Genomic DNA, 26461 nt, shown 5'->3' with positions numbered 1-26461 from the left:
CTTCCTGAGGCCAGGAGCTTGAGACCAGCATGGCCAACATGGTGAAACTCCGTCTCTACTTCAAAAAAAAAAAAAAAAAAATAGCTTGGTGTGGTGGCACATACCTGTACCCAGCTACTCAGGAGGCTGAGACAGGAGAATCGCTTGAACCCAGGAGATGGAGGCTGCAGTGAGCCAATATCGCACCACTGCACTCCAATATGGGTGAGACAGAGTGAGACTCTGTCTCAAAAAATCCATTCTGCACAGTGGTGAAAACAAGTTTTTACTTATTTATTGTTCCCTGGGGTCTTTGGACACTTGTTTTTTTGAAGTGTACAATTTAGTGGTTTTTAATATATTCACAGGGTTGTATGACCATCCCTACTAACTGATTCCAGAAAGGGGTGATCTAATTTTGAAAGACACGATGACTTTCACATGCAAATGGCCCAGGACCATTCCCAGAATGTTCAGAAGTATAGGACTCTGCATTTTCAAAAATTTATTTATTGTGGAAAAAAATTACACCTAGCATGCAACTGACCATTTTAGCCATTTTTAAGAATACGGTTCAGTGGCATGAAGTACATTCACACGGCTGTGCCACCATCGCCACCATCCACGAACAGAACTTTCTTTAATCTTGCAAAACCAAAACTCTGTGTTCGCTAAGCGATCTGCGAAAGTTTCAGAACGGTAGGATTATCCAAGCTGGAGCTCTCTGAAGATCCTGTGGCCCCACCGCCTCACAATTCTGATGAACACAGTGAGGCCCGAGGAGGTGAAGCCCTCGTCCAACGTCACTCACGTAAGTGACAAGCAGGTCTGGAGCCCACGTTCATTTATTGAGGCGGATTCTAGTCTCCTGCCTTCACTGAGCATTGGAGAAAATGGCCCTCCGCTTACCTACGTTCTGGTTGAAGTGTCTGTAATGTGAACAAAAGTCCTGCTGAATCCCTGAGATTTAGAGAATGAGCTGGACTCCAAGAAGGTCCTAAGTTCCTGTCTCGGGTGTAAAATTTAACCCCAGCCCTTCAGGCTCCAATGAGAAAGGCCTCCTCCACCTTGAGATCCAGTTCCCTCCCACCCATCCTGGGGGTCCACTCTCAGTCATCGGGGTCACGCCGTGGGGGAAACTGAGGCACTGCTTACCCAGAAGTAGTCGCAGTAGCTCCACTCGGTTGGTTTCAGCAGCTGCTGTTCCGGCATCGTGTCTGGGTGAGGGAACGTCACACAGTTTATCTGTAGGGCACAGAACAAGAAAGAATGGCTCCGCTGGAGACTGGAATAGCGAGGAAGGCTTTGCTCCCGGGGAACATGGCACTACAGCAGCCTCCATATTGACAGAACATGCACAGGGATCTTCCCGTGCTCCAGGGGCCAGCACTTCATATGAGGGGCAACAGGCACTCACCACCACCCCAGAGGGGCTGTGAACCAGTACCACCGCTCTAGAGGGCAGTTTACTAGGATCAAAATTGCAAACATCCAGTGCCTTTGACCCAGCAATTGCACAAGAGTCTATCCTACAGATACAGTTGCATGGGGGTGGTGATGTCCATACATGCTTTTTCATGACAGCACTATTTACGGTAGTTAAAGGCCGGAAAACAACTCCAATGTCCATCAGTAGGGGAATGGTTAAACAAAGTATGAGACAGACAGACACCTACAGAAATCAGAAAGGACGCAGTGATAAAGTTCTTAAATTTAATTAGAAAAGCAGCTGGGCGCAGTGGCTCACGCCTGTAATCCCAGCACTTTGGGAGGCTGAGACGGGAGGATCACCTGAGGTCGAGAGTTTGAGACCAGCCTGACCAACATGGAGAAACCCCATCTCTGCTAAAAATACAAAATTAGCTGGGCGTGGTGGCGCATGCCTGTAATCCCAGCTAGTCGGGAAGGCTGAGGGAGGAGAACCACTTGGACCCAGGAGGCAGAGGTTGGAGTGAGCCGAGATGGCACCATTGCCCTCTAGCTTTGCAATGAGCTGAGATCACGCCATTGTATGAGCGAAACTCTCTTGCAAAAAAAAAATTTTTTTTAATAAGGAAAGTGTGCCAGTATATTCGGTTAGGTGAAGGTAAGAAAAAAAAAAAAAGGCAAGCAAAGAGTATTATAGTTCCTTTTTAAGAAGGAAGAGATATACAGTGGACCCTTGAACAACACAGGTTTGAAGTGCAGGGGTTCACTTATACGTGTATTTTCTCTCCTGCCTCTGTGACCCGAGACAAGACCAGCCCCTCCTTTTCCTATTCCTCCTTTGGCCATTCAATGTGAGGATGCTGAGGATGAAGACCGTGAGGATGATCCGCTTCCACCTAAAGAACAGTAATTATATTTTTCTTCTTTGTAATTGTCTTAACATTTTATTTTCTCTAGTTTACTGTAAGGATACAGTGTATAATACACATAAACATGCAACATATGTGTTCATGTCAGGGAGGCTTCCACTCAACAAGAGGCTGTTAGGAGTTAAGTTCTGAAGGAGTCCAAAGTTATATGTTAGTTTTGGACGATGGGTGGAGAGGGGGCACCTCTAGCCCCCATGTTGTTCAAGGGTCACTTGTATAATATACATTTGGTTATTTGCGTATCAAATACTTCTGGCAACAGGTAACATCATTTGCTTCCAAGGAAAGGAACTGTGTGGGTTAGGGTCGGGGGGAGAGGTTACCTTGCAAATTTTATGTCATGATATGTATCATACGAACAAATACAGCTTAAAATTATAATCTGGGGGGCTGGGCACGGTGGCTCACACCTGTAATCCCAGCACTTTGGGAGCCGAGGCAGGCGGATCATGAGGTCAGGAGTTCGAGACCAGCCTGACCAACATGGTGAAACACCTTCTCTACTAAAAATACAAAAATTAGCCAGGTGTGGTGGTGGGCGCCTGTGATCACAGCTACTCAGGAGGCTGAGGCAGGAAAATCGCTTAAACCTACGAGGTGGAGGTTGCAGTGAGCCGAGATTGCGCCACTGCACTCCAGCCTGGGTGACAGAGCGAGACTCTGTCTCAAAAAAAAAAAAAAAAAAAAAAATTATAATCTGGGCTGCACGTGTAAGGCTGGCCCTAGCTAAGGAGAGTGAAGTACAGAAACTTCTGGGTCGTCTCAGACTTTTCTGCCTAAGCACATCTGCAATGCTCCCTGGTTTTTCCCCACTGTGTGGAGGTGGCTTCAGGCCCCAGATTCCCACCTCTCCTAGAACGTGGGCTAATTTGCTTCCTCTGTGGGAGCAAGGCCTGAGCCTTATAAGTCTTTAACCCCTCCTTGCAGCCCAAGCACCTGCTGAAGTGGAAAATGTCACACATTAAAAAATGATCCCGCCCTGAGGTTTTGAGTCCAGGACACAAACTCCAAAGCTGGGCGGGGCGTGCAAGCCAGTGAGGTGCCCAAGTGTCACAGAAACTGCAGCTGGGATAGGAGGGCGGACAGCCTCTGCTGTGGGCAGGGGTCGGAGGCTACAGAGATACATCCAAGGGGCAGGTTCCGCTCAGCTTTTGCCAACTGTTGTCAAGCCCTTCTGAGGAATGCAGTGCTGACGGATTACGTGTTGACTCGAGGGAAGCTGAAAATGGGGATTTCTATGCAAAGTGTCTCCATTTCTAAGTGTTGGCAATTAATTCAAGGTTAAAAACCATAATAATATAAACAATAACACCATGTAAGCCCAACAAACTCTTCTGCCAGCCAAGTCGGGCCCATGGACCTCCAGTTGTGACCTCTGGTTCAGGAAGCTCCTGGGTGGTTAGAAGTAAATCCAGCCCACACCCCCTCCTCAGCTGCCAGCGCACAGATCTCAGTCGCAGTCTGGGGAGAAGTCCCAGGCAAAAGAAAAAGCTTCCTCCTCCCGGATCCTGACATGTGGTTAAGGTGAAGGCTGAGGTCCCCACCAACCTAGAGGGAAACATGACTCAGCAGAAGGATCGGGGCAGGAATGACATGGAGAATACTGGAGATGACAGGGCTACACCAAATTCTGCCAAGGATAATCCCTTCTTCTCTTTCTCCTTTTCTTTTCATTTATTTATTTGAGACAGAGTCTAGCTCTGTCACTAGGCTGGAGTGCAGCGGCACTATCTTGGCTCACTGCAACCTCTGCTTCCCTGTCTCAAGTGATTCTCCTGCCTCAGCCTCTCTCGAGTAGCTGGGATTACAGGTGTGTGCCACCACACCTGGCTAGTTTTTGTATTTTCAGTAGAGACAGGATTTCACCACATTGGCCAGGCTGGTCTCAAACTCCTGACCATAAGTGATCCGCCCTCCTCGGCCTCCCATAGTGCTGGGATTACAGGTATGAGCCACTGTGCTGGGCCTCTTTCTTCTTTACAAAATGTGTAACTTCTAAGAATACAACATTAGCCATGTAAGATTCCTGGCCAGGGCATGGTGGCTCACATCTGTAATCCCAGCACTTTGGGAGGCCAAGGTGGGCAGATCACTTGAGCTCAGGAGTTCGAGACCAGCCTGGGCAACATAGCACGACCTTGTCTCTACAAAAAATAAAAAACAAAACTAGCCAAGCATGGTGGCGCACGCCTGTAGTCCCAGCTACTTGGGAGGCTGAAGCAGGAGGATCTCTTGAGCCTGGGAGGTTGAGGCTGCAGTAAGCTATGATCACATCACTACACTTTAGCCTGGGTTTAAAAAAATCCTATCAAAAATATTTAATCTGAATTTAATGATGAGTGGGGAAAATCAAGATAGTTTTTTAAAAGGTACCTTGTGGCAGGGCATGGTGACTCACGCCTGTAATCCCAGCACTTTGGGAGGCCCAGGTGGGCAGATCACAAGGTCAGAAGTTCGAGACCAGCCTGGACAACACAGTGAAACCCCGTCTCTCCTAAAAATACAAAAATTAGCCGGGCGTGGTGGTGGGCACCTGTAATCCCAGTTACTCAAGAGGCTGAGTCAGGAGGATCATTTGAACCTGGGAGGTGGAGGTTGCAGTGAGCTGAGATTGCGCCATTGCACTCCAGCCTGGGCGACAGGGTGAGACTGTCTCAAAAAAAAAAAAAGGCACAGCTTCCTGAACTCTAAAAAATGAGCACTGTGATGAATTAAAAAAAAACAAAGGCTAGACGAAGATGGGCTGGGGCTGGGGAGTTTTCTCCCAGGTGTCAGCAGCCTGAGTGAGAAAAGGAAGGGCCAGTTCTTGAGGCCAGCATCAGAAAACTGTCTCCCTAAGCCATGGTTTCGGGCAAGTCCCCAAGGTGCGTCCAGAGGCAAGTCTTCCTTCTGGGCCTCCAAAACCCACTGCCAAGCACGCAATCATGAAAACAAGGGATGGGCCGGGCGCGGTGGCTCAAGCCTGTAATCCCAGCACTTTGGGAGGCCGAGACGGGCGGATCATGAGGTCAGGAGATCGAGACCATTCTGGCTAACACTGTGAAACCCTGTCTCTACTAAAAAAAAATACAAAAAAAAACTAGCCGGGCGAGATGGTGGTCGCCTGTAGTCCCAGCTGCTCGGGAGGCTGAGGCAGGAGAATGGCGTGAACCAGCAGTGAGCTGAGATCCAGCCACTGCACTCCAGCCCAGGCGACAGAGCGAGACTCCATCTCAAGAAAAAAAAAAAAAAAAAAAAAAAAAAAGGGACGGATTTCAAAAGCACACAGATTCCTTATTCTGTGTTCCAGTTATTCTCATTTCAACAAATTACGGTCATCACGGTCCACCTTTATTTTGCTTAATAATGCAGTCTATGAAAATTTCCATCAAATTTAATGATAAATTAACGATGACATTAAAGTAAATTGAGCGTTAAGAATGACGGAACGAGTAGACTTTTGGGTACTCAGAGGCGGGTCTGAATGCCTTCTGGAGTGGCCTGCCCTGCAGGTATCTCTCCCCTTTCCCTCGCCTTCCCTCACCCAAACTGCTCTTGGCTTTGCCTTCTTGTTGGGGAAACATTTCCCTACAAAGAAAGGACTTTCCCATGTCAGGAAGAGGCGTGGCCAAGCGCGGGGCAGGCAGGAGGGGAAATAGGTCTTGGCCAGTCTTGTTTCCCAGAATCTTCCTGAGTTGACTTACCCTCGGAGTGAGGATGCCACCGCCCACCCCAGGAGGCCTGTGCAGACAGACCCCGCTAGCCAGAGTGGGAGACGGTACCAAGGACAGCCTCTTCAATGATGCATCCTGGCTGGCTCCACACCAATCATCTAAACGGCCACATAAGTCCTGAGGAGGGCTGAGATCCACCTCAGTACCACTCAGTCCCCTTCTTGTCCCAGAGTCGAGGATGAACACGCCTCAGAGTCACCTAGAGGACACAGGTTGCTGGGTCCCACCCCCCAGTGTCTGATTCAGGAGCTCCAAATGGGGTCGGAGTTCTCAAGTGATGCTGAAGGTCTGGGGATCACACTTTGAGAACGAGCATTCGTGATCCATTCAGCAGGGATGGGGCAGCCCCTGGGGGAGACCTTGTGTCCACCAGAATGGAAGACAAGCCACAGAGATAAACAAGCCACAGAGCCCTGCCCTTAAGATCCTACATGGCAAGTGGGCAAAGGACATAAACAGACACTTTTTTATTCTTTTTTTTTTTTTTTTTTTGAGACGAAGTTTTGCTTTTGTGTTCCAGGCTGGAGTACAATGGCATGATCTCAGCTCACTGCAACCTCCGCCTCCCCGGTTCAAGCCATTCTCCTGCCTCAGCCTCCCGAGTAGCTGGGATTACAGGCGCCCACCACCACGCCTGGCTAATTTTTGTATTTTTAGTAGAGATGGGGTTTCACCATGTTGGTCAAGCTGGTCTTGAACTCCTGACCTTCAGATGATCCACCCACCTTGGCCTCCCAAAGTGTTGGGATTACAGGTGTGAGTCACTGCACCCGGCCCAGACACTTTTCAAAAGAAGACATATATGCAGCCAACAAGCATATGCAAAAATGCTCATCACCGCTAATCATTAAAGAAAGGCAAATCGAAACCACAATGACATACCACGGCAAGCCAATCGGAATGGCTATCATTAAAAAGTCAAAAAATAACAGGTGCTGGCGAGATTGCAGAGACAAGGGAACACTTATACATGGTTGGAGGGAGTGTAAATTAGTTCAACCATGTGGAAAAGCAATGTGGTGATTCCTCAAATAACTAAAAACGGAACTACCATTTGACCCAGCAATCCCATTACTGGGTATATACCCAAAGGAATATAAATCTTTCTACATAAAGACACATGTATGCATACGTTCATTGCAGCACTATTCACAATAGCAAAAACATAGAATCATCTTAAATGTCCATCAACGATAGACTGGATAAAGGAAATGTGGTACATAAACAACATGCAATATTATGCAGCCGTAACAAAGAATGAGACCGTGTCCTTTGTAGGGACATGGATGGAGCAGGAGGCCATAATCCTTAGCAAACTAATGCAGGAACAGAAAACAGGGTGGGGCAGAAGAGTAGAGGCAGTAGAATGTGGGAATTCGTTAAGGACCCCATCACCCTGCTGCTTCTGCCACTCCTTCAGGACACCAGTCCTCCGGTGGAGCCCGGAGGTGCCTGCCACTGTCTCTGTCTTCTCTCATTTTGGGATTTCTCCCTCCCAGAAAGCCCACTGAGATTTCTCCAAATCCTCACTCCTGCAGGGGAGCCCTGACTCAGGCACACTCTCTAGGGCTTTGCATGTATTCTCATTTCATCTTCCTACCAACTCCACAGGGGAGGAAGAACAGCCTCATCATATATGAGGAAACCGAGGATCACAGAAGCAAGGTATCCGAATCTAGACCCAGCTGACCGCAGAGTTCGAGCTTCGACCACGAAGCTATGTGATGGGCTATTTGCTCATCCACTTTCCATTCGAACATCCGTCGAAAGGCTGCTCAGTGCCACACGCTACACTAGATCTTCCCAGCAATCTGCATGCACACATTTGTAATGATATTTCTCGTGATGGTTTATTTAACGTTTCTCCTCCTTGCCAGACAGCCTGCTCTATGAGGGGATGGGGACCATCTTTTCCCTGCTGTTTCCCTCCTCGCTGGTACACTGTTGGGTACACAGGGGGTACTCAGGAGATGTTCCTTGGTGCAGTGGCCAGAGGCTAGGGATATAACGCACCATCTCCGCTCCAAACAGTTCCATAAACAAGTCACTGTAATTCTTCGGGATAAACCTGCCAGTGGAGTAAGCCCGAGGTGCTGAGGTTACTGGAAGGACTGGGGGTCCAGGGGAGGAATCTCAGATTTAGGTAATAATAGTAGGCCCCAGCAGACAGAGGGGCGGGCAGGTGAGAAGGATACTGCAGGAAAGGAAAGGACCCAGGATGAGAGGATATGCCCCACAGGTGGGGACCATGTTGCTCAGTTTGGCGGAGCTCAGGGTCAGGGAGTAGACAAGACTGAGGTGAGAGGGAATCTTGCAGGGGTGCCAAGGTCTATCCTGAAAGCAGGACAGTAGGGACCACAGAAGCACCCTGTACGAGAGTAACGATTCATCAGGCTGCTGCCTGGGGTAAGCACCCCCACTACAGCACAGAGGACAGGCTGGAGGCAGAACGCGACTGTGGCCACCAGGGAAGTCTGCAGTGATGGGGGACGGGGGGTCATGATAGCAGCCGGGAGCAGTGTAGTCAAGAGGGGATTAGAAGCAGCCTGGGATACTCTACAAGTAGCCTTGACACCACCATGAAGTCAATTCAGTAATGCCCATCCAGGGGCAATTTCGCCCCCACCCCAGAAACATGTAGCAATGTGGAGACATTATTGGTTGTCACAGCTGGGTGGGGTCGGGGATGGATGCTATTGGCCTCTGGTGAGTAGGGGCCAGGGAAGCTGATAAACATCTGCAATGCACGGGACAGTCCCCCAACAACAAAGAGCTATCCAACCCAAAATGTCAATGGTGCTGAGGTTGAGAAACTCTGAGTTCACAGACCTGGGTGGAGAGGAAGCATGTTGCCATCTGTTGGGACGGAAGATGGGAGAACAGTCCCTTCAGAGAGAGGCAGGCAGCGGCAGCAGAGGGGCATGGTGAGAGCTGTGCGCGCACATGTCCCAGAAGCTACTGGAGTCTCAACGTTTATTTGCAATGGTCTGGTGCAGACTTATGCACAGATGAGGAAACTGAGACACAGAATGTTTAACTCTCTAGTTCACTGCAAGTGGCAGAGCAGGGTCTAGAACCAGCTTCCTAATTCCTGGGCCACCACTTTTAACCTTGCTGTGTCCTTTCTGTGACCTCTAGACCTCCAAGTCAAGGTTCCTATGTCCCTGGATCAGAAGGGCTGGGAGGGCCACATAGCTCCATCCTACGAAGCCCAAGGAGGGAAGAGAAGGTGGGAGAGGACTTTCCACATGTGGATTCCTGTCCTCCCCTGGGTGACATTTTCCAGATGGTTAATACCAGGGTCCAGCGACATCTCTGAAAAGACCTCATCCTCCTCCCGAGGCCTCCCAGGCATAGCAGGAGCCTCACTGCCATCCTAAAGATCCACTTTCTGTTTGTTCAACAAAAGCAAATAATGTGCCAGCCACAGTTCTCAGCGTTTTACATGTATTAGCTCATTTAACCCTCACAACAGCCCTGCAAGGCAGGTGCTATTATTATCCCCATTGTACAGATAAGGAAACTGAGGCACAGAGAGGCTAAGTCACTTATGCAGGATCACACAGTTTGTGCATGGAATGGTGGACCAGGGTCTGAACCCAGGCAAGCCGGCTTCAGTCTAGGCTCTTAGCCTCTGTCACACTACCTTTCCAACACCCTAAGGTGTAAATGTGCAAGCTCCCCACCCAAGACAGGCGCTCAAAAAGGAAGGGTGCTCAAGAGGGAGCCAGAGGGGAGCACGCCTCCCCATGTGTACTGCACAGGGCAAGTTCTGGCAGGCGGTCCCACCCTCACTTCCCCGGAGACCAGTGTCCTCAGCAAAGCTGCATCTTTGCTCTTGCACCAACTCTGTTGCTTCCAACCCTCAGGTAAATGGAGTGACACCCTCGTCCCTCCCCAGCGGCTGGGATCCACCGTGTAGCTGGGGTTCCTGCAGGGCTTTTCCGCACAGGAGCAGCCAGAAGCACAAGGGCTGCCTCCCAGAAGCTCTCTGAGGGGTACGCAATGGGACATATCAGCCAGAAACCACCTGGCTGGGGTGTGAGAGCCACTGAACACACGTGTGACCCACCCAAGGCGTCCGACATAGGGAGGCCCCAAGGCACTGCTCTCCCCCGAGTCCTGGCCCAGCAGGAGCCTGTGGGGAGCAGAGGCCACAGGCTCCTTGCACGGCCGGTTTGACCACCTTGCCTGCAGCAGAGAAGGGAAAATGGTATGACAACAGAGGGCTCAAGTCCAACTGTCTCTGAATTTTCTCCCAGAGGAAAGCGGATCGGGGACGGTATGGGAGAGGAAAAAGCCAGCCCCGGAGCGCTGTGGAACAGAGAAGAAGAGAAGACGCGACCCCAGGGCTTCACCTCCAGCCCCCAGCTCCCACCCCGGGTTCTGTGGCTACGCTGGGAAGCCCCGAAGCTGAGGACCACAGGAGTCCCCAAATTCCTCTTTCCAGGTGAGAGTGTGGCCGGGTGGCTCTGTTGTCCTCTTTTCTGAAACCCTCAAGATTCAGACGCGTTCACGCTCCTGCCGAGGGCTGTGAGCTGCCACGAGCACCCGTCACTCCCAATCAAACAGCACACTCCACCTGCCAGCCCCACACTAGGGACAGCGGAAACAAGACTCAGCAAGTCTGCCAGAGCCTGACCGCTGCTGTCAGGGAGCCCACGTGTCTGTCCCCTGAAAACTAGCTCCAGGCTACGGGTGGGGAAGGAGGAGCATCAGAATCCAGCTCCATTCTTGCTCTGGACCCACCACCCTTTGCTGCCCAGGCCTGGAAACTTCTGCGCTGTGGGATTAGACAGCATGGGAAGTGGCTCACTTCATCCCTACATACCACGGACAGGGAAGTTCACATCCCAGCCTCCTGAGACCTGAACCATCCCCTCCCCGCTGAGTGTCTCCTTCTTGGGAAACCATGAACTCTGGAGGATGAGAACCCAGAGAAAGAGGCTGAGCATGGGAGAGCAGTGGTGTGGAAGGGAAAAGGCACCAAGGCCTGGAGACCTGCGGGCCAAGGCCAAGGCCAGGTGGTACACTGGGAAGTACCCTGAGCCGGCAGCCCGGAGACCTGGGTTCAAGCCCTGAGCTCTCCTCCTCACTGGTTTTGTGACCTTTGGTCCCTCCTTTGCTCAGTTTCCTCGGCAAAAAATTCTCCAAGGCAAGAGTGTTTACTTAAAACCTCTGGTTCAAATGCAGATTTTCCAGTCTGGTCCCAGAGGAAACAACTTGTACATCTGGGGTGTCATCTGCATTTTATTTATTTATTTATTTTTTTGGAGACGGAGTCTGGCTCTGTTGCCCAGGCTGGAGTGCAGTGGCCGGATCTCAGCTCACTGTAAGCTCCGCCTCCCGGGTTTAGGCCATTCTCCTGCCTCAGCCTCCGGAGTAGTTGGGACTACAGGCGCCTGCCACCTCGCCCGGCTAGTTTTTGTTGTATTTTTTTTAGTAGAGACGGAGTTTCACCGTGTTAGCCAGGATGACATCTGCATTTTAAACAAAGGTCTTGGAGGTTTCAGAGTTTGCAGACTCCCTCATGAGAAGCAATGATATGGCTCAGCAGGAAGGAACAGGGAAGACAGGTGTGGGCGAGGTGTGCTGCCCCACTCTGACCATACCTGAAGCTCTGGCTGCAAGACGAAGTCCAGCAGGTGCCCCACCCCATGGCCTGGGCACCATCACTAAATGCCTTTAAGGCAACCCTCCATGACGTAACACTCTGCTTTTCACTTCACATTTTTGTTTTTCTTTTAGAATTCAAATACCCACTCCGACCCACCACTTTCTCCTCCCTCTCCTTTTTATGTATTTCGGAAGATGTTGGAGAGCTCCTGCTGTGTCCCCAGCATTCCGGGGCATTTTGTGACGATTTGAAGATGGGCCACTGTACCCTCTGGAGCTCTGCACCCGAGCCTGTCCACAACCCCTCCCCACCAGCTCCATCAACTCCACCAGTAACAGAAAGGCTGCTGCTACCCACAGTCCAAGCAGGTTGAGTGGTTCTGCCCAGCCCTTGGAGACACCGTCCATCAGCACAGGGCATTCCAAAGGAGCTCATGACACAAGGAACCCAAGCCAGCTCCAGAAGGGACACTGTGGTAAGGGCAAAGATTTCAAATCCTGATACTTCCCAGCTGGGCGACTGTAAGCAAGGTGCAGCTCTGTGCCTCAGTCTCCTCATCTGTCAACAGGGTGATATAGTGTGTACAGAGCACTTACTATATGCGGGCTCTGTTTTAAGTGCTTTCCATGGATGGACCCATTTAGTCCCTACACCATCCCTAAGGCAGAGACCACCCGCCACCCCCCATTTCCCCACTTGACGGTTATTGACTGAGACGGGAAGAAGTCAAGAATCTTGTCCCAGGCTGTTGCCCAGTCATTAATGTAACTAACACTCTGGCCTCAGAGTCCACGTTCATCGTCGTTACACTATATTGATTCTACAACTCACACTTCCTATATAGCTAATGGACAATTAAATGAGCTGCTTGGATCTCTACTTACGCACCATAAATGCACACAAAAGTTGCAGCAATTGCCATCGTTAATTGTTTACCTAAACTTTTTCTCCCAAAGCAGGATGTGCAGCCTGGATGAAGCAGGGAAATACACCCACTCTTGGTTTTGTCTCTATGGGGGTGGTCGGAATGGCTCAGAGCTGTGTGAGTTGGAGTCTAAGAGAGCAATTCCCCGTTCCCTGCTCTCTTGCACTTGTGCCAAAATAGCAAACCTGGAAGCACACTTCTCAGGTCTGTGGCTCTCAGGGGGGCAATGATGTCCAGCCCCACCTGCCCCAAGCACAGGGCTGAGGAGCAGAGGTGGGGTGTGGGGCTCCCCCTCACCTCTGCATGGGGATGGGCAGGGGGGGCTCCCCCTCATATCCACATGGGGGTGGGCATCTTGAAGTGCCCTGGGAGGCAGGCTGGCCACCTAGGCAGAAGCTGACTGCTCCTGTCAGGAACTCCTAGGAACTCTATTCTTAGGGCGCTTTCTCTTGCTTTTAACTTTGACATCTTCCAGAAGTTATCCCGCACAAAAGCAACCTCGCCGTGGCTGTAATTTACACGTCACTTCACTTGCGCTGAGCGCAGTCCACCCCCTTCAACCCACTCCCGCACGCATACCTTCCCCTCCTGCCCTGAAAAAAATGGCTTCTGCATCATCCCAGCCACCCTCCTTCCACTTGTTCACCAGAAGAGAAGTGAAATGTGAAATTGACAGGAGAAGGGGAGGTGGGAGGGAGACGTGGATGGGGAACTTCAGCAAAATCCGAGCTTTGGAACTTCCCTGTCTCCAGGTTAGGCATCACTTCTGCTTGGCGGTCCACATCGCCATGGCAACAGCCCAGCCAAATGCCCCAGCTCGCAGCCACCCTGAGAGTCCCCTTCCGGAGCCACTTACTGTGATGGTGTTTTCCTTGCTCTGCTTTTTGCTTGGTGATGAGGATCCCAGGTTCTGGGGAGAGAGGCAAGAAATGTCATCAAAGCTGTTCTCCATATTGGACATGTATTCCCCCCATTCAGGTTCCCTGAGGGTGGAGGCGCTGGGGAAGTTCAGGGATGCTCAGTCTGCTGTCAACTCCTAAGTCACCATATTCTGGGCCAGGGCAGGCAGGGGTCTCCCTGACCCCACGCTGTTCCCACACCCAACTCTCGGGCGGAAGGCAAATTCAGGAAGCCTCCTGCACAGGCTCTGAGAGAACTGCTCCAAAGCACGTCTCCCCTCCTCTTCTCTCAGTCTGTGATTTGGGGAGTTAACCCCTCCGCTGCCCTCTGCTGGTGAACGTTCTGCGTGCCGCTTGCCGCCTGAAGCCCCGGAATCCACTGGGGAGAAGAGAGTTAAGGCCACCTCCTCCTGGCACTGAGGACTCAGCACACGACATTTTATTCTGAAACCCCCGGGTGCAAAACATCAAACCTAAACACACACAATGTGCACTGAGGCGCTGCTCGGTCACCTCCCCGACTCCCCGTTTCCCCAACCCCGTGAGCCAGGAGGGATTTCTCAGCCAAGCCGACTTCCAGCTTCCATTCAGTCTTTAGATTGCCTTTTGACGTCTTCCACTGCCAGCAAGAAAACCAGAGTCCCAAGTACTTCTGAGCCCTGAGGTCCTCAGCAGCCTGCCAAAGTCCTGGGATTGGTCTGGCAGAGAAAATTAAGGACTGCCAGTAGAAAATGCCACACGTGTCCTAAGAGACTATGACTCTGAAGAGTATTTGATACTGGGTCTCTGTTGTTCTATTAGCAATTATGTTAGGGGTTCAATACCAGAGATCCCCAAGCAGGACCTGGGATGTCTCCTATCCTGAGCCACACAGCGACCTGGGAAGCAGGCTTACCCCTGAGGCACTGCAGGTGGTCATCATACATGTGTCCCAGGACTTGTGCACGACCTTACTCTTTTTTATTTTTTTTTAAAGGTGGAGTCTCACTCTGTCACCCAGGCTGGAGTGCAGTGGCGTCATCGTGGCTCACGGCAACCTATGCCTCGCAGGTTCAAGCAATTCTCCTGCCTCAGCCTCCTGAGTAGCTGGGATTACAGGTGCCTGCCAGCACACCCAGCTATGTTTTGTATTTTTAGTAGAGACAGAATTTCAACATGTTGGCCTGGCTGGTCTTGAACTCTTGACCTCAGGCAATCCACCTGCCTCGGCCTCCCAAAGTGCTGGAATTACAGGCATGAGCCACTGCAGCCGGCCTGGCCTTACTCTTCCTTAGTATAAGGTAAGGAAGTGGTTGCCACTTTATAGATAAAGGCCAGAAAAAGCATGGAGGGGCTTCAACAAGAAGGAACCACTGGCTTGACCCTAGACGCCTGGCCAAATGACCATCTGCAGGTGAGGGCCACCCGTTGCCTCAGAAACCTATCAGCAAATTAGGCAAATCAGAGAGCTTGACTATGCCCCTGCTAAGGTCTCATGCCGTTACTCCATACAGTCTTACTTGGGTTGCCAATTAAAGTCATCTCAGGAAAACTGATATCCTTAGGGTGTCTAGCAAAAATGAACCTTATAGAGCATTAATTTCACACAGACAAGAAAATGATTACTAGCCTTAAGACCCTGGCCAGAGAATCTGACTTCTTGGAGCCTCAATTTCTCCATCTGTAAAATGGATGGTTATCACTGGTCCTCAAGCTTTGAGGTGCACCAGAATCAACTGAGGAAAGCGTCCAAAATAGAGTCCCAGCTGCACTCTCAGCTGCTGGGCCTGATCCAGCAGGTCCCAGGTGGCGCCAGCATCTCTGATTTGCAGAATCTGTGGACCTCACTTGGAGACACATGGATCTGATCTACACTGTGGTTCCACTGTGTTTCTCTACTGATGGCAACTCTTCTAGTGACCCCAACAGGCTCCTGGCCAACGTCAACTTTATGGTCAACTATAGCTTCCAGAGACATTTTTGGTGCATCATCTCATCCAGCTGGCCTACCCTATACCTTCCCAAGTTATCAGCTCTGCCAATTTTGGCAACTTGATAAAACTGCACAGGGAGAAAGGCAGACAGAGTCTACAAGGCAGGAAGTACTAGCCACCAAGGAGAAGAGACAGGGATAAGAGTCTCTCGCTCCATAGGTTCATTCACATACAGACACTAGTCAAGCAAATACATGCCAGGAAGGGGAAAGAGTAGCCTTTAGGATGGATTCTGCAGTCTACAGGAGTCTGTCTTCCTGTCATGGACACATTACCACCATCACCACCACGTTCCCACTGCAGCCTTCCAGGAAGGGCAGCCAGCATTCTAGCAGCCTTGACAACAGTCTTCGAGTCTACCTACGGATGCTGATGATGTTGGTGATAAGGGGGCTAAGAGGGGAGAAGCAATGCAAGAGCTACTGTCTACTGAGTGCTTATTACGGCAGGCTCCAGGTTAGCCATCTGACATATTTCTTCTCATTTCATCCTTACAACCCCAGCAAGTTAAATGGCATCAACTCTATTTTACAGATCATGAAATTGGGGTTTGCAGAACTAAAACTGTCCAGGGTCACAAGGCTAGTCAATAGAGGAGTGGAAATTAGAATCCAAGCCTGCATAACTCTTTCCTCTATCTTCCACCATCTCTCCACCTTGAGACCTGAGACAATATCTTGTTTCCCATGTGTCTTTGCAGGAGGGCAAAAAAGATTTCCATCAACCACAAACATATATTTTGGGACCACTGTGTATAAGTCTCTGTAGAATAAGGTTCAATGCAGAGGTCGCACCTCCTCCCTATAACTTGGCTAGGATAGGAATACAAGTAATGGCATTGAGGGTGGGTGTTCCACGTGTAGGTGACAGCACTTTCCCTGGTCTCTGCTCTATTAGCAGTGTTTTACTTCAACCACTGAGGGCCAAGGTAGGTCACAGGCAATCTTAGGCTCTGCCTGTGCTGCTGATAACCTGTGCCTACTGCTCCAACTTCATATACATATCACATGCATTTTATATACACACACACACGTACATGACACACACACTCTCATAATGCTCCACTGAAAGGGCCCAGAAGGAATGACATCTCATCACAGTGACAACACCTACTGGCTAGAAATTGGTTTCCAAATATTATCGGAAGCTCCTTGGTACTAATTCCAAAGGCAAGGTATTTGGAATATCTTATTGTACAAAGATGTAAGAAAGTATTCAAAGAATAATGGAGAGATAACAAAAGAACACAAACAACTTAAAGAACTCCCACAGGCCAAATGTGGGACGATTTGAGCACAAATATGAATGAATGACTGCAACTCACTCACTCACTCCAAGGGGGAAGGGAGAGAACATTTATTTCAGAAGAACGCCAATAAAAAACGTACAAGAAATCAGATGACCACCATTTGCAAACCCCAGCATCAAAGAGGATTCAGGCCACAATCCTCATGGACGCTGAAAGCAGCGGATGGAGATTGTCAGGGCACAGGATATTCACAGGGTCTTCACTGGCACCTCACAGATGACTGACAAATTAGAAAGGGAAAAATGTACCCCTGCAAAGGAGAAATCTGGCAGCCAGCACCTTAACCGAGAATGCAAACTAAGCCTCATGAGTAGGGTGCTAACCTGGGTGGCTGTGCCTCCAAATGCAGTAAGAACCCCACACGGCCTGTCCAGCATTCTTGCTCAGACTGCAGAACCTGAACCTAAGCATAAGAGAACAGTCAGATGGAGTCAGAATGCAGGTTATTCTACAAGACACCTGACCGGGACTCCTCAAAAATAAATTGTCAAGGTGATGAAAAACAAAAGAAAAAAAGGTGTAAGGGATTGAGTGTAGAGGCGACAGACTGAGGCAACAACTTGGATGAAACATTCTATCCATATGACAGAATATTCTTCAGCCATAAAAAGGAATGGAGTGCTGATCCATGCCACGATGTGAATGCACCTTGGAGTTCCAGGTGACAGAGGCCAGACACAAAAGACCACAGACAGTATGATACCATTATAGGAAATGTCCAGAAGAGGCAAATCCATAGAGAGAGAAAGATTAGGGGATGCCTAAGTCTTCAGAGGATTCTGTTTGGGGTGATGAAATGTTCTAAAATTGATCTGATAATGGTTGTAGAACTTTGCAAATAGAGTAAAAAACACTGAATTGTACATTGTAAATGGGTGAATTATATGGGTAGGTGAATTATAGCTCAATGAAGCAGATTTAGGGGGAGAGAAAGAGAGAGAAACTAAAGAGACACAGCAACCAACGTATCTGTGTGTGAACTTGAATGGATCCTGGACTGGGGAGAAACGCAGCTATAAAAAGGATTGGGGGGCCAGGTGTGGTGGCGCACGCCTGTAAGGTGGCACACGCCTGTAATCCTAGTGCTTTGAAGGAGGTTGAGGTGGGAGAATCACTTGAGCCCAGGAGTTCTAGGATTCACGAGCTATAATGCTGTCACTGTACTACAGCCTGAGGGACAGAACAAGACCCCATCCTCTTTTCTTTTTTTAAAAAAAGGCATTGAGACAATTGAGGAATCTGGAGTATACATATTAGGTCATATTATTGAACTAATGTTTTCTTAAATATGATAATGGTATTAACATTATGTCTTCTTCCTAGAAGACATATTCTCAAATATTTGCATTTGAAACAGTAAGGCAGAAATGTGCCTTAAAATAAAATAGGCAGGGGGATTGGGGGAGGAGATGGGAGCACAAATAAAACGAGATTGGCCAAAGGCAGGTAATCGTTGGGCTTAATTAATAGATTTGTGGTACCTTATTATATATTATCTCTACTTTTGTAAAGGCTTGCAAATGTCTACAATAAGAATATTTGTTTTAAATCTCCTTTGCCTATGATTCCAGAGAACTCTTCTCCTCCATTTATTTTGTAAAGGCCTGCCCAGGGGTCAGGACACCCCACCTGGGCATCTCTGCATCACCCTGAGGCCTGGCAGGGGGTGATACCCCACAGGAAGCGCTTGGTAAACTGGAGTGGGTCATTCACTAGTGATTCAGCAAGTCCCCCACTCCAAATGTCTTCTCAGCCCATTTCCTCCCCCTGCCAATAATCTGGGTCCCATCCCTTCAGCAGATGGGATCTCGTACAAAAGCCCGCAAAGGCTTCCCAGTGCGGTTAGGATAACCCCTGAGCTCCTCGTGGTAGGCCTGTGCAGACTACCCCAGCCTCACTTCCCACCCTCCCTGTGCCTGCTCATTTAGTAAGTCACAGCCGTATTGGGTCTCTGTGGGTTCTTTGAAAACACGGTTCCTCCTTCCTGCCTCCAGGCATCCACGATGCTATTCCCTCTCCTGGAAAAGCCATTCTTTCCCCACCTCTTTGCCAAGTGAAACCCTTGCTCATCATGCCAGTCTTAGAAAAGGTATATTTTCTTAAGGTGTCCATTCCTGACATTGCCAGCACCAGGCTAGGTTCTCACAGCATCCACTTCCTCCAGCCCTTATCACTGCTGAAATTGCACCATTATTTATCTGCTCTTTTCCCCACACCAGCCATAAAACTCCATCAAGGCAGGGCTATAGATATCACCTATGTCTCAGTGCCTGACAAAGACTGAAACTGCTCAATAAGAACATGTGTTACTGAATGATTGAGGTAGGTAGGAGGTGGTGGAGATTAAACATCTCACTTCTTTCTCCACTTTGAACTCCATGCTCCAATGGATCCCTTAAGTTTCCAAGCCCTTCGTCCCATTCTCTCTCCTCTCTCCTGTGTCTAGAGGGTCTTTCTGGGAAGTTCGTGAGAAGCCAGAACAACTGAAAGGTGGATCACAAAAAGGCCCAGGCACTGGTGGGCAGGAAGGGAAGGGACCGGCTAGGATGTGATTCTGCAAAGGCAGCAAGCCTATTAGCCTTTGATCTAGAACCGGAAATACCATTTGACCCAGCAATCCTATTACTGAGTATACCCAAAGGAATATAAATCATTCTACCATAAAGACACATGCACACGTTTATTGCTACGCTGTTTACAATAGCAAAGACTTGGAACCAACCCAAATGCCCATCAATGATGGATTGGATAAAGAAAATGTAGCACATATACACGATGGAATACTATGCAGCCATAAAAAAGAATGAGCTCATGTCCTTTGCAGGGACATGGATGAAGCTGGAGGCCAACAATCTCAGCAAACACAGAAACAGAAAACCAAACACTGCATGTTCTCACTCATAAGTGGGAGCTGAACAATGAGAACACATGGATACTGGTGGGGGAACATCACACACCGGGGCCTACTGGGGCATGGGGGGTAAGGGGAGGGAGAGCATTAGGACAAATACCTACTGCACGCGGGGCTTAAAACCTAGACCACAGGGTGACAGGTGCAGCAAACCACCATGGCACATGTATACCTACGTAACAAACCTGCACGTTCTGCACATGTATCCCATAATTTAAAATAAATAAATAAGACAATTAGCCTTTGATCCTTTGCCTCTGCCCCCCAATCAGGTGGGCTGCATTTATCCAGTACCTGGGCCGACTGCCCCAGGGCTGCAGAATTGAAACCCTCCACTGGGTGGCACCAGATCACCACCACCTGTGCCCACCCATCCAGGTCTCCCAGGGCTGAGTGAAGGAGCGGGGCAGGCACCCTCAGGAACTGTGAGGCACCCGCTATCAGTCCTCCCCATGACACAGCACGGTGGGGACATGCTACTGGTATCCATGGAAAGTCCCTGTCCCCCCGCCCCAACCCCCCAAACATTCTAATCTTCCTGATCAGCTTGCTCAAGGAGGGGCAGCTAAGAAGGGGCCGGAAAGAGATCACAACGGGGTTTTGAGATCTGGGGCTTTCCAGTCTAGCTTTCATCACGGTAACCCTGAACATGCCACTTTACCCACCCCACACGCCGCATCCCAAGTGTTCCCTTGCTCCTTTATTCATTTACTGATGCTTAAGTGTAGTTATCATGAGTGGTAACTGACAGTAGGGATGGTGAATCTACTCGTCTGCAGGTTGGAGTGGGGTCTATACCTGAGCACCCTTTGTTGCCAAGTGCTCTCTGTAAACATCAAACTTTCTTAACCTTTTTCTATGCTTAACTCTTGGCACCTTTTTGGATAACCAGCCTGCAGGTTCACAAACCAGGACAAAAAGTAGTAGCTAGCTGGGCATGGTGGCCTGCGCCTGCAGTCCCAGCTACTCCGGAGGCTGAGGCGGGAGGATTGTTTGAGCCCAGCAGTCCCAAGCTGAGACCACAGTGAGCTACGATCGCCTCTGTGAACAGCCAGTGCATTCCAGCACGGGCAACACAGGGAGACCCTGTTTCCTATTTTTTTAATTATTATTATTATTTTAAAAAGTAGTAGTTTGTATATCCAATCATTACCCTTTCACAGCCTAAAAGAATGACATTCTACCTCCCAATCCTGGGACTGGTGAACAACGCGCATTCGCCCTCTCCATGTACTGCATGATTTATTTTTGTTACCTGGAAGACACCTCAGCAACCAAGATTACCGTCCAAAAAGAGTCTGATTCAATCCGCCTGTCTTTAGGCAGCCACTAGCTATCCGGGCCTGAGTCTCCAGAGTTCGCCTTTCCTGAATTCCCCATACCGGTACCTACTTTGCAGCTTTTTTTTTTTTTTTTTTTTTTTTTTAAATAAAAAATTGTATGTATCTTCTATAAAAGGAAAATGTGTTCATTTTAGGAAATTTGAAAAATAGCAAGAAGTGTAAAGAAGATAAAATGGCCCATGATCTCAGACCAAAGTTTCTCAACTTCAGCACGATTCACGTTTCCAAGTTGAGTGATTCTTTGTTGTCGTGTCCCGTGCATTGTGAGACACTTAGCATCATCCCTGGTGTCTGCCCACTAGTTGCCAGTAGCACCCGCTCCCCAGGTGTGACAATCCAAATATCTCCAGACATTGTCAAATGTCCCCTGATTGATAGCCATGATCTCAGACGCAGACAGAGCCACCACACATTTTCCAGTTTATTTTTCTTCTAGTCCTTCTTCCTAAGTATAGATTTCCTTCTGCCAAATAAGACTGACTATACATGCAATGTGTGTCCTACTTTTTTTACTCTGTATTATGTTGTGAGTACTTTCCCAAATGATTGCATTTTCTTCCGAAGCATGCTTGCTAATGGCTGCGCGCTATCACTGGCTAACCTCCAGCGCCATAATTCCTTTTACCCATCCCCTGTTGCGGGACGGTTAGGTTGGGTCCAGTGTTACGGCGCTGTAAATAATGCTGGAGTGAACAGCCTTGCACATAAATCAGAACCCCTCAAGATACCCCAAGAACAGACACTAGATGAGGAATCCCTGTGTCGATGGCTTATAATGCACACTGTCAAATCAGCTTCTGAGATATCAGTTATACCACTGTCCATTCTTTAAAATGGATGAGTAACAACTTCATAGTATTTCAGAAGGGATTATGTTTTGTTAGGGAAGAAAGAATGATTTTGAGAGTAGGGAGCTATTTCTCATATTCTTCCCGATGATGCCGAGGGTAGCATCAGATTTTCTGTCATTGTCGCTGAATCACATCCGAATTCAGGCTGATGTCTTCCGAAACACTCTCAAATCAGGAGGCAAGTGAGTTTCACTTCAAACAAGTTAACAGAATCTGCGTTGAGAAGGCAAGCCGGGGGCTCAGCAGGAAACATACAAAGCCAGGGTTGATTCATGATGGGTGATGGGAGCAGAGGAGAGAAGGGGACTGACAGGCCAGCTGTGCGCTACTGACTGCTAGTCCCCTGCTCAGGAGTGATGCTCAGACCTACAGTATCAGCATCACCTCGGGGCTGGCTGGAGACTCAGAACCTCAGCTCCCACCCTACCCTAGACCTCCTGGATTAGAATCTGCATTCTAACAAGAGGCCCAGCTCACTCTAAGTCCATCAAAACATAAGAAGTCCTGACCTACACTGAGGTCCAAATTCCTTTCCAGAGTTCACTGAGCTGAATCGAAGCCTCCTAAGAGAATGACTTAATAATGTTCCCCCAGATTAACACTCTTGTCCATGTTAAAGCTGAGTGTCACATTTCAGCTGATTAGACTAACAGCCAATGGGTCTCCAGATGTTGCCAAATGTCTCATGGTCTCAGATGCAGACAAAACCATCATTAATATTCCAGTTTATTTTTCTTCCAGTCATTTTTCCTTATGTTAAGTATAGATATCCTTCTTCCAGTCACTGGTACATAGAATCCACTGCACAAGCAGCCACTGTCATCATCAACATCATCAATATTATCATCATGATCATCATCAATGACCATTATTGTCATCATTTTAATGATCGCCCCCAGGGTTCTGGCATTTTAATTCCCGGAAAAGGTTACTGGAGTTTGGAAGCTTCATTAAGAACATCTTCCTGATAATTTATGGGGAGACTAAACAAGGCTAGTCCTCAGTTTTTTAGGCACAGCTTAATGCAACTAGAAAAGCCGTAAGCATTGACATCAAGGTCCAGTCTAACCACTGAGTAATCCTGTGAGCCTGCACAGGTCACAAAACCGGTTGGAGCCTCGGTGACCTCATGCATACCTTGAGTTGTTACTGACGCCTAACTCACATGTTTGCATAAGCATCAAGTAGGACGGAGACTGTGAAAACAGTTGGAAATTGTACAACATACTCCCATTTCCTTCCATCTCATAGCTGTCTCTATGCTAGTTTACCAAACAAAATCAAATTTTACTAAATTCCATTCTGGGTAATCTGGCCGTGGGAGGGGTAGGGTAGAGAAAAGGAAAATTGTCTGGCACATCCATACTCTTAAAGTGATGAGAAACACAGGCTTCAGGTATCAGGAATTCAGACCAGAGAATGGAACTCTCTGTCCTAATGGTTTCAACCCCATCCCCGTCAGTCCCTCCTCCAAACCACCCTTGACTTCTAGAAAACCAATAAACCACAATCATCCAACCCTCTCCCCATCAGGGAACACGGAAACCACCCAGATACAGCAACCACTTTCTACCTGGGGGCAGAACTGGGCTGCAGCCACCTGGACTCCCATGATGGACTTGTCTGTAATGAAGCCTTCCTGGGCCTGCAGAAGCAGCGAGCTCTATACCTCCCTTAACAGGACCCCTTACCTGGGAATCACCGGTGGATTTTCGGACACTCATGTGGGCAGTCTCTGGAGGGTGCGCTGGGGTCCCTGACGCGTGGTATCCATTCACTGCAGGGACAGAGACACGGCTCAGATGCTGTGTGGGCCACAGATGGGCACCCCCGCCTTTCGTCCACTGCAGCCCCCTTTCCCACCTCCTTCCCTGGCTCTGAGAGGGGTCTTGTGTGGCGAAGACTATCCCTTAGGATCTGATCTTATCTGTATCTGCAGAGTTGGAAATGGGCTGAAGGTATCTCTCTAATCCTCAGCACCCAAATTACTGAATTCTTAGGGGCCTGAGTTTCTTCTTTAACCCAAGAGCAAAAGGAATGTGCCTAACAGGAGGGGAGGTCACTATGGTCCAGCTGCCATTGCTACAAATACCACATCAGCTGTAGTTACAAATGCCAATCACGGGTCCAATCTCCCTACGTAAAGTTGGGGCGGGGGTATCTCCACCACCTTCCGACAATTTCCCTCATCTTTCTTAACTTCTCCACCCTCAAAGTCAGAGCAGCAGAATGTGAGTATACTGGAAAGAGGACTGGATTGATTGGCCACCGTGAAATTAGGCTCTTGTCAATTAATAGTCAGGTGGTCGTATGCACTTCATTCTTGAGTCACCGTTCTTCTAGAATTAAAAATACATAACCTGGCTTGGAACAGGGGCTCATGTCTGTAATCCCAGAACTCTGTGAGGCCACGGCAGGCGGATCATCTGAGGTCAGGAGTTCGAGACCAGCCTGGCACAGTGGCTCACACCTGTAATCCCAGAGCTTTGGGAGGCCAAGGTGGGCGAATCACCTGAGGTCAGGAGTTTGAGACCAACCTGACCAACACTGGGAAATCCTGTCTCTACTAAAAGTACAAAAAATGAGCCAGGCATGGTGGCACACGCCTGTAATCCCAGCTACTCAAGAGGCTGAGGAAGGAGAATCGCTTGAGCCCAGGAGGCAGAGGTTGCAGCAAGTTGAGATGGTGCCATTGTACTCCAGCCTGGGCAACAAGAGTGAAACTCCATCTCAAAACAAACAAACAAACAAAACAAAAACATTATCTGAGGCTCTAAAATTCTACCCTTATAACTTTATGTCTCTTGGGGGACACTCACTTATGCTCCCAACACTTGCTCTCCAAGGGACGGGAGAGTCCTGATATGTAGTATCTGCCGATTTCTGTGCCAAAGACACTCCCAGCATGGACAGTTTCAAGCCCCAACGCCGCCGCACGCACGCTCCTGACATCACGAATTCACCCTGGGACCTACGTGATCTCAGTTCCCAAGTGGTACCACTCTCATAGGAATATAACTGCATAAGCTTAGATGAGCAGCTTCTCCTCAGTGACCCTCAGCTTCTGTACCTGTAAAATGGGGATGATTCTACCTTAGTCTCCTGACCTACTGTGTTGATGTGAGAATCCAACAAAGGATAATTGCCAAAGTCATAAGTAGTCATAAAGCACTTCGTTTTAAAAAGGGAAGGATGAAAGGCAGGGTGCGGTAGCTCACACCTGTAATCCCAGTACTTTGTAAGGTAGAGGCGGGAGGATTGCTCAAGTCCAGGAGTTCCAAACCAGCCTGGGCAACATAGTGAGACCCCATCTCTATTTATAACAATAGAAAAAATTTTTTAAAAAATTTAAAAGGGAGGAATGGCCAGGGGCAGTGGCTCACGCCTGTTATCCCAGCACTTTGGGGGGCAGAGGGAGGATTGCTTGAGCCCAGGAGTTTAAGATCAGCCTGGACAACACAGTGAGATCTCATCTCTACAAAATAATTATTTCTTTTTAATTAGCTGGGTGTGGTGGCTCCTGTCTATAGTTCTAGTAACTCGGGAGGCTGAGGTAGGAGAATAGCTCGAGCCTGGGAGGTGGAAGCTATAGTGAACCGTGATTGTGCCACTACACTCCAGCCCACACTTCAGAGTGTGACACCCTGTCTCAAAAAAGTGGGGGAGCAGAGGCATGCAGAAGGGGAAGGTCATTGCTTTCGTTCCTGAATTGAGTCCCCAGGAACCACAAGCCTGCCTGATCTCTAGAGACCAGGACAATGCACCATCCCCGTGACCCAGGCTTCAAGTAATTGCCAACACGTATATTCAATGCAGGTCAGACTGGAGGAAGATCTATACACTGATGTCCAACTCATGATTCTTCTAGAGAAAACTCTATAGCGTGGCAGGAAGCACAGGAGAATATGGCTGAAAGTTACCACCAACACCTACTCATCTGGAGCGACAAGGACTGAAGGCAAGCGCTGGGCAATGGGATGATGAAGCCTGTTCCATGGAGAACCCGTCTCCTGCTCAGCACCTGCAGTGAAAACTCCAGGGGCCAAGCGGGGCCACATGCAGCCGAGTGCCTGTGGGCAGCCACAGCCACTGTAGCTTCTCCTGTGGGCAGCCAGGCTTCTCCCCGAGCTACAGTGTTTGCCCTCCACTCCAGAATAAGGTGGTTGCACACATCCCAAGGAAACAGAAAGCTGACCCACAGCAGGCCCCTAGTGCAGTGGAAGCCTGGGGGAGCAACAAGAAACAACAAATCCACCCTGCAGGGCCAGCTACGAGCCTGGGCCACACCCACGCCCCTGGAGCAGCTGGCCAAGTGCAGACACCATCCACCCGCTAGGAAGGCAGCTTAAGAGGAGAGGCCAGCCGGGCGCGGTGGCTCAAGCCTGTAATCCCAGCACTTTGGGAGGCCGAGACGGGCGGATCACGAGGTCAGGAGATCGAGACCATCCTGGCTAACACTGTGAAACCCCGTCTCTACTAAAAAATACAAAAAACTAGCCGGGCGAGGTGGCGGGCGCCTGTAGTCCCAGCTACTTGGGAGGCTGAGGCAGGAGAATGGCGTGAACCCGGGAGGCGGAGCTTGCA

General features: G+C 49.2%; 1 protein-coding gene across 5 annotated transcripts in view; it reads right to left on the bottom strand.

Moving 5' to 3' along the window:
* GAS7 (growth arrest specific 7) overlaps window positions 1–26461 on the bottom strand; it is a 304840-nt gene that overhangs the window by 38070 nt on the left and 240309 nt on the right. For all 5 annotated transcript variants that reach the window (XM_017849222.1, XM_017849227.1, XM_017849226.1 and 2 more), the window contains exons 4-6: window positions 23569–23654; window positions 13448–13501; window positions 1135–1224 (exon numbers count right to left, since the gene is read on the bottom strand). In XM_017849222.1, the coding sequence (XP_017704711.1) occupies window positions 1135–1224; window positions 13448–13501; window positions 23569–23654 (230 nt within the window). The remainder of the gene's footprint in view (window positions 1–1134; window positions 1225–13447; window positions 13502–23568; window positions 23655–26461) is intronic.

Source organism: Rhinopithecus bieti, unplaced genomic scaffold, assembly GCF_001698545.2.
Source record: "Rhinopithecus bieti isolate Rb0 unplaced genomic scaffold, ASM169854v2 scaffold_31527, whole genome shotgun sequence".
In the NCBI taxonomy this organism is placed as follows: Eukaryota; Metazoa; Chordata; class Mammalia; order Primates; family Cercopithecidae; genus Rhinopithecus; species Rhinopithecus bieti.
This window is presented reverse-complemented; position numbering and strand designations above follow the sequence as displayed.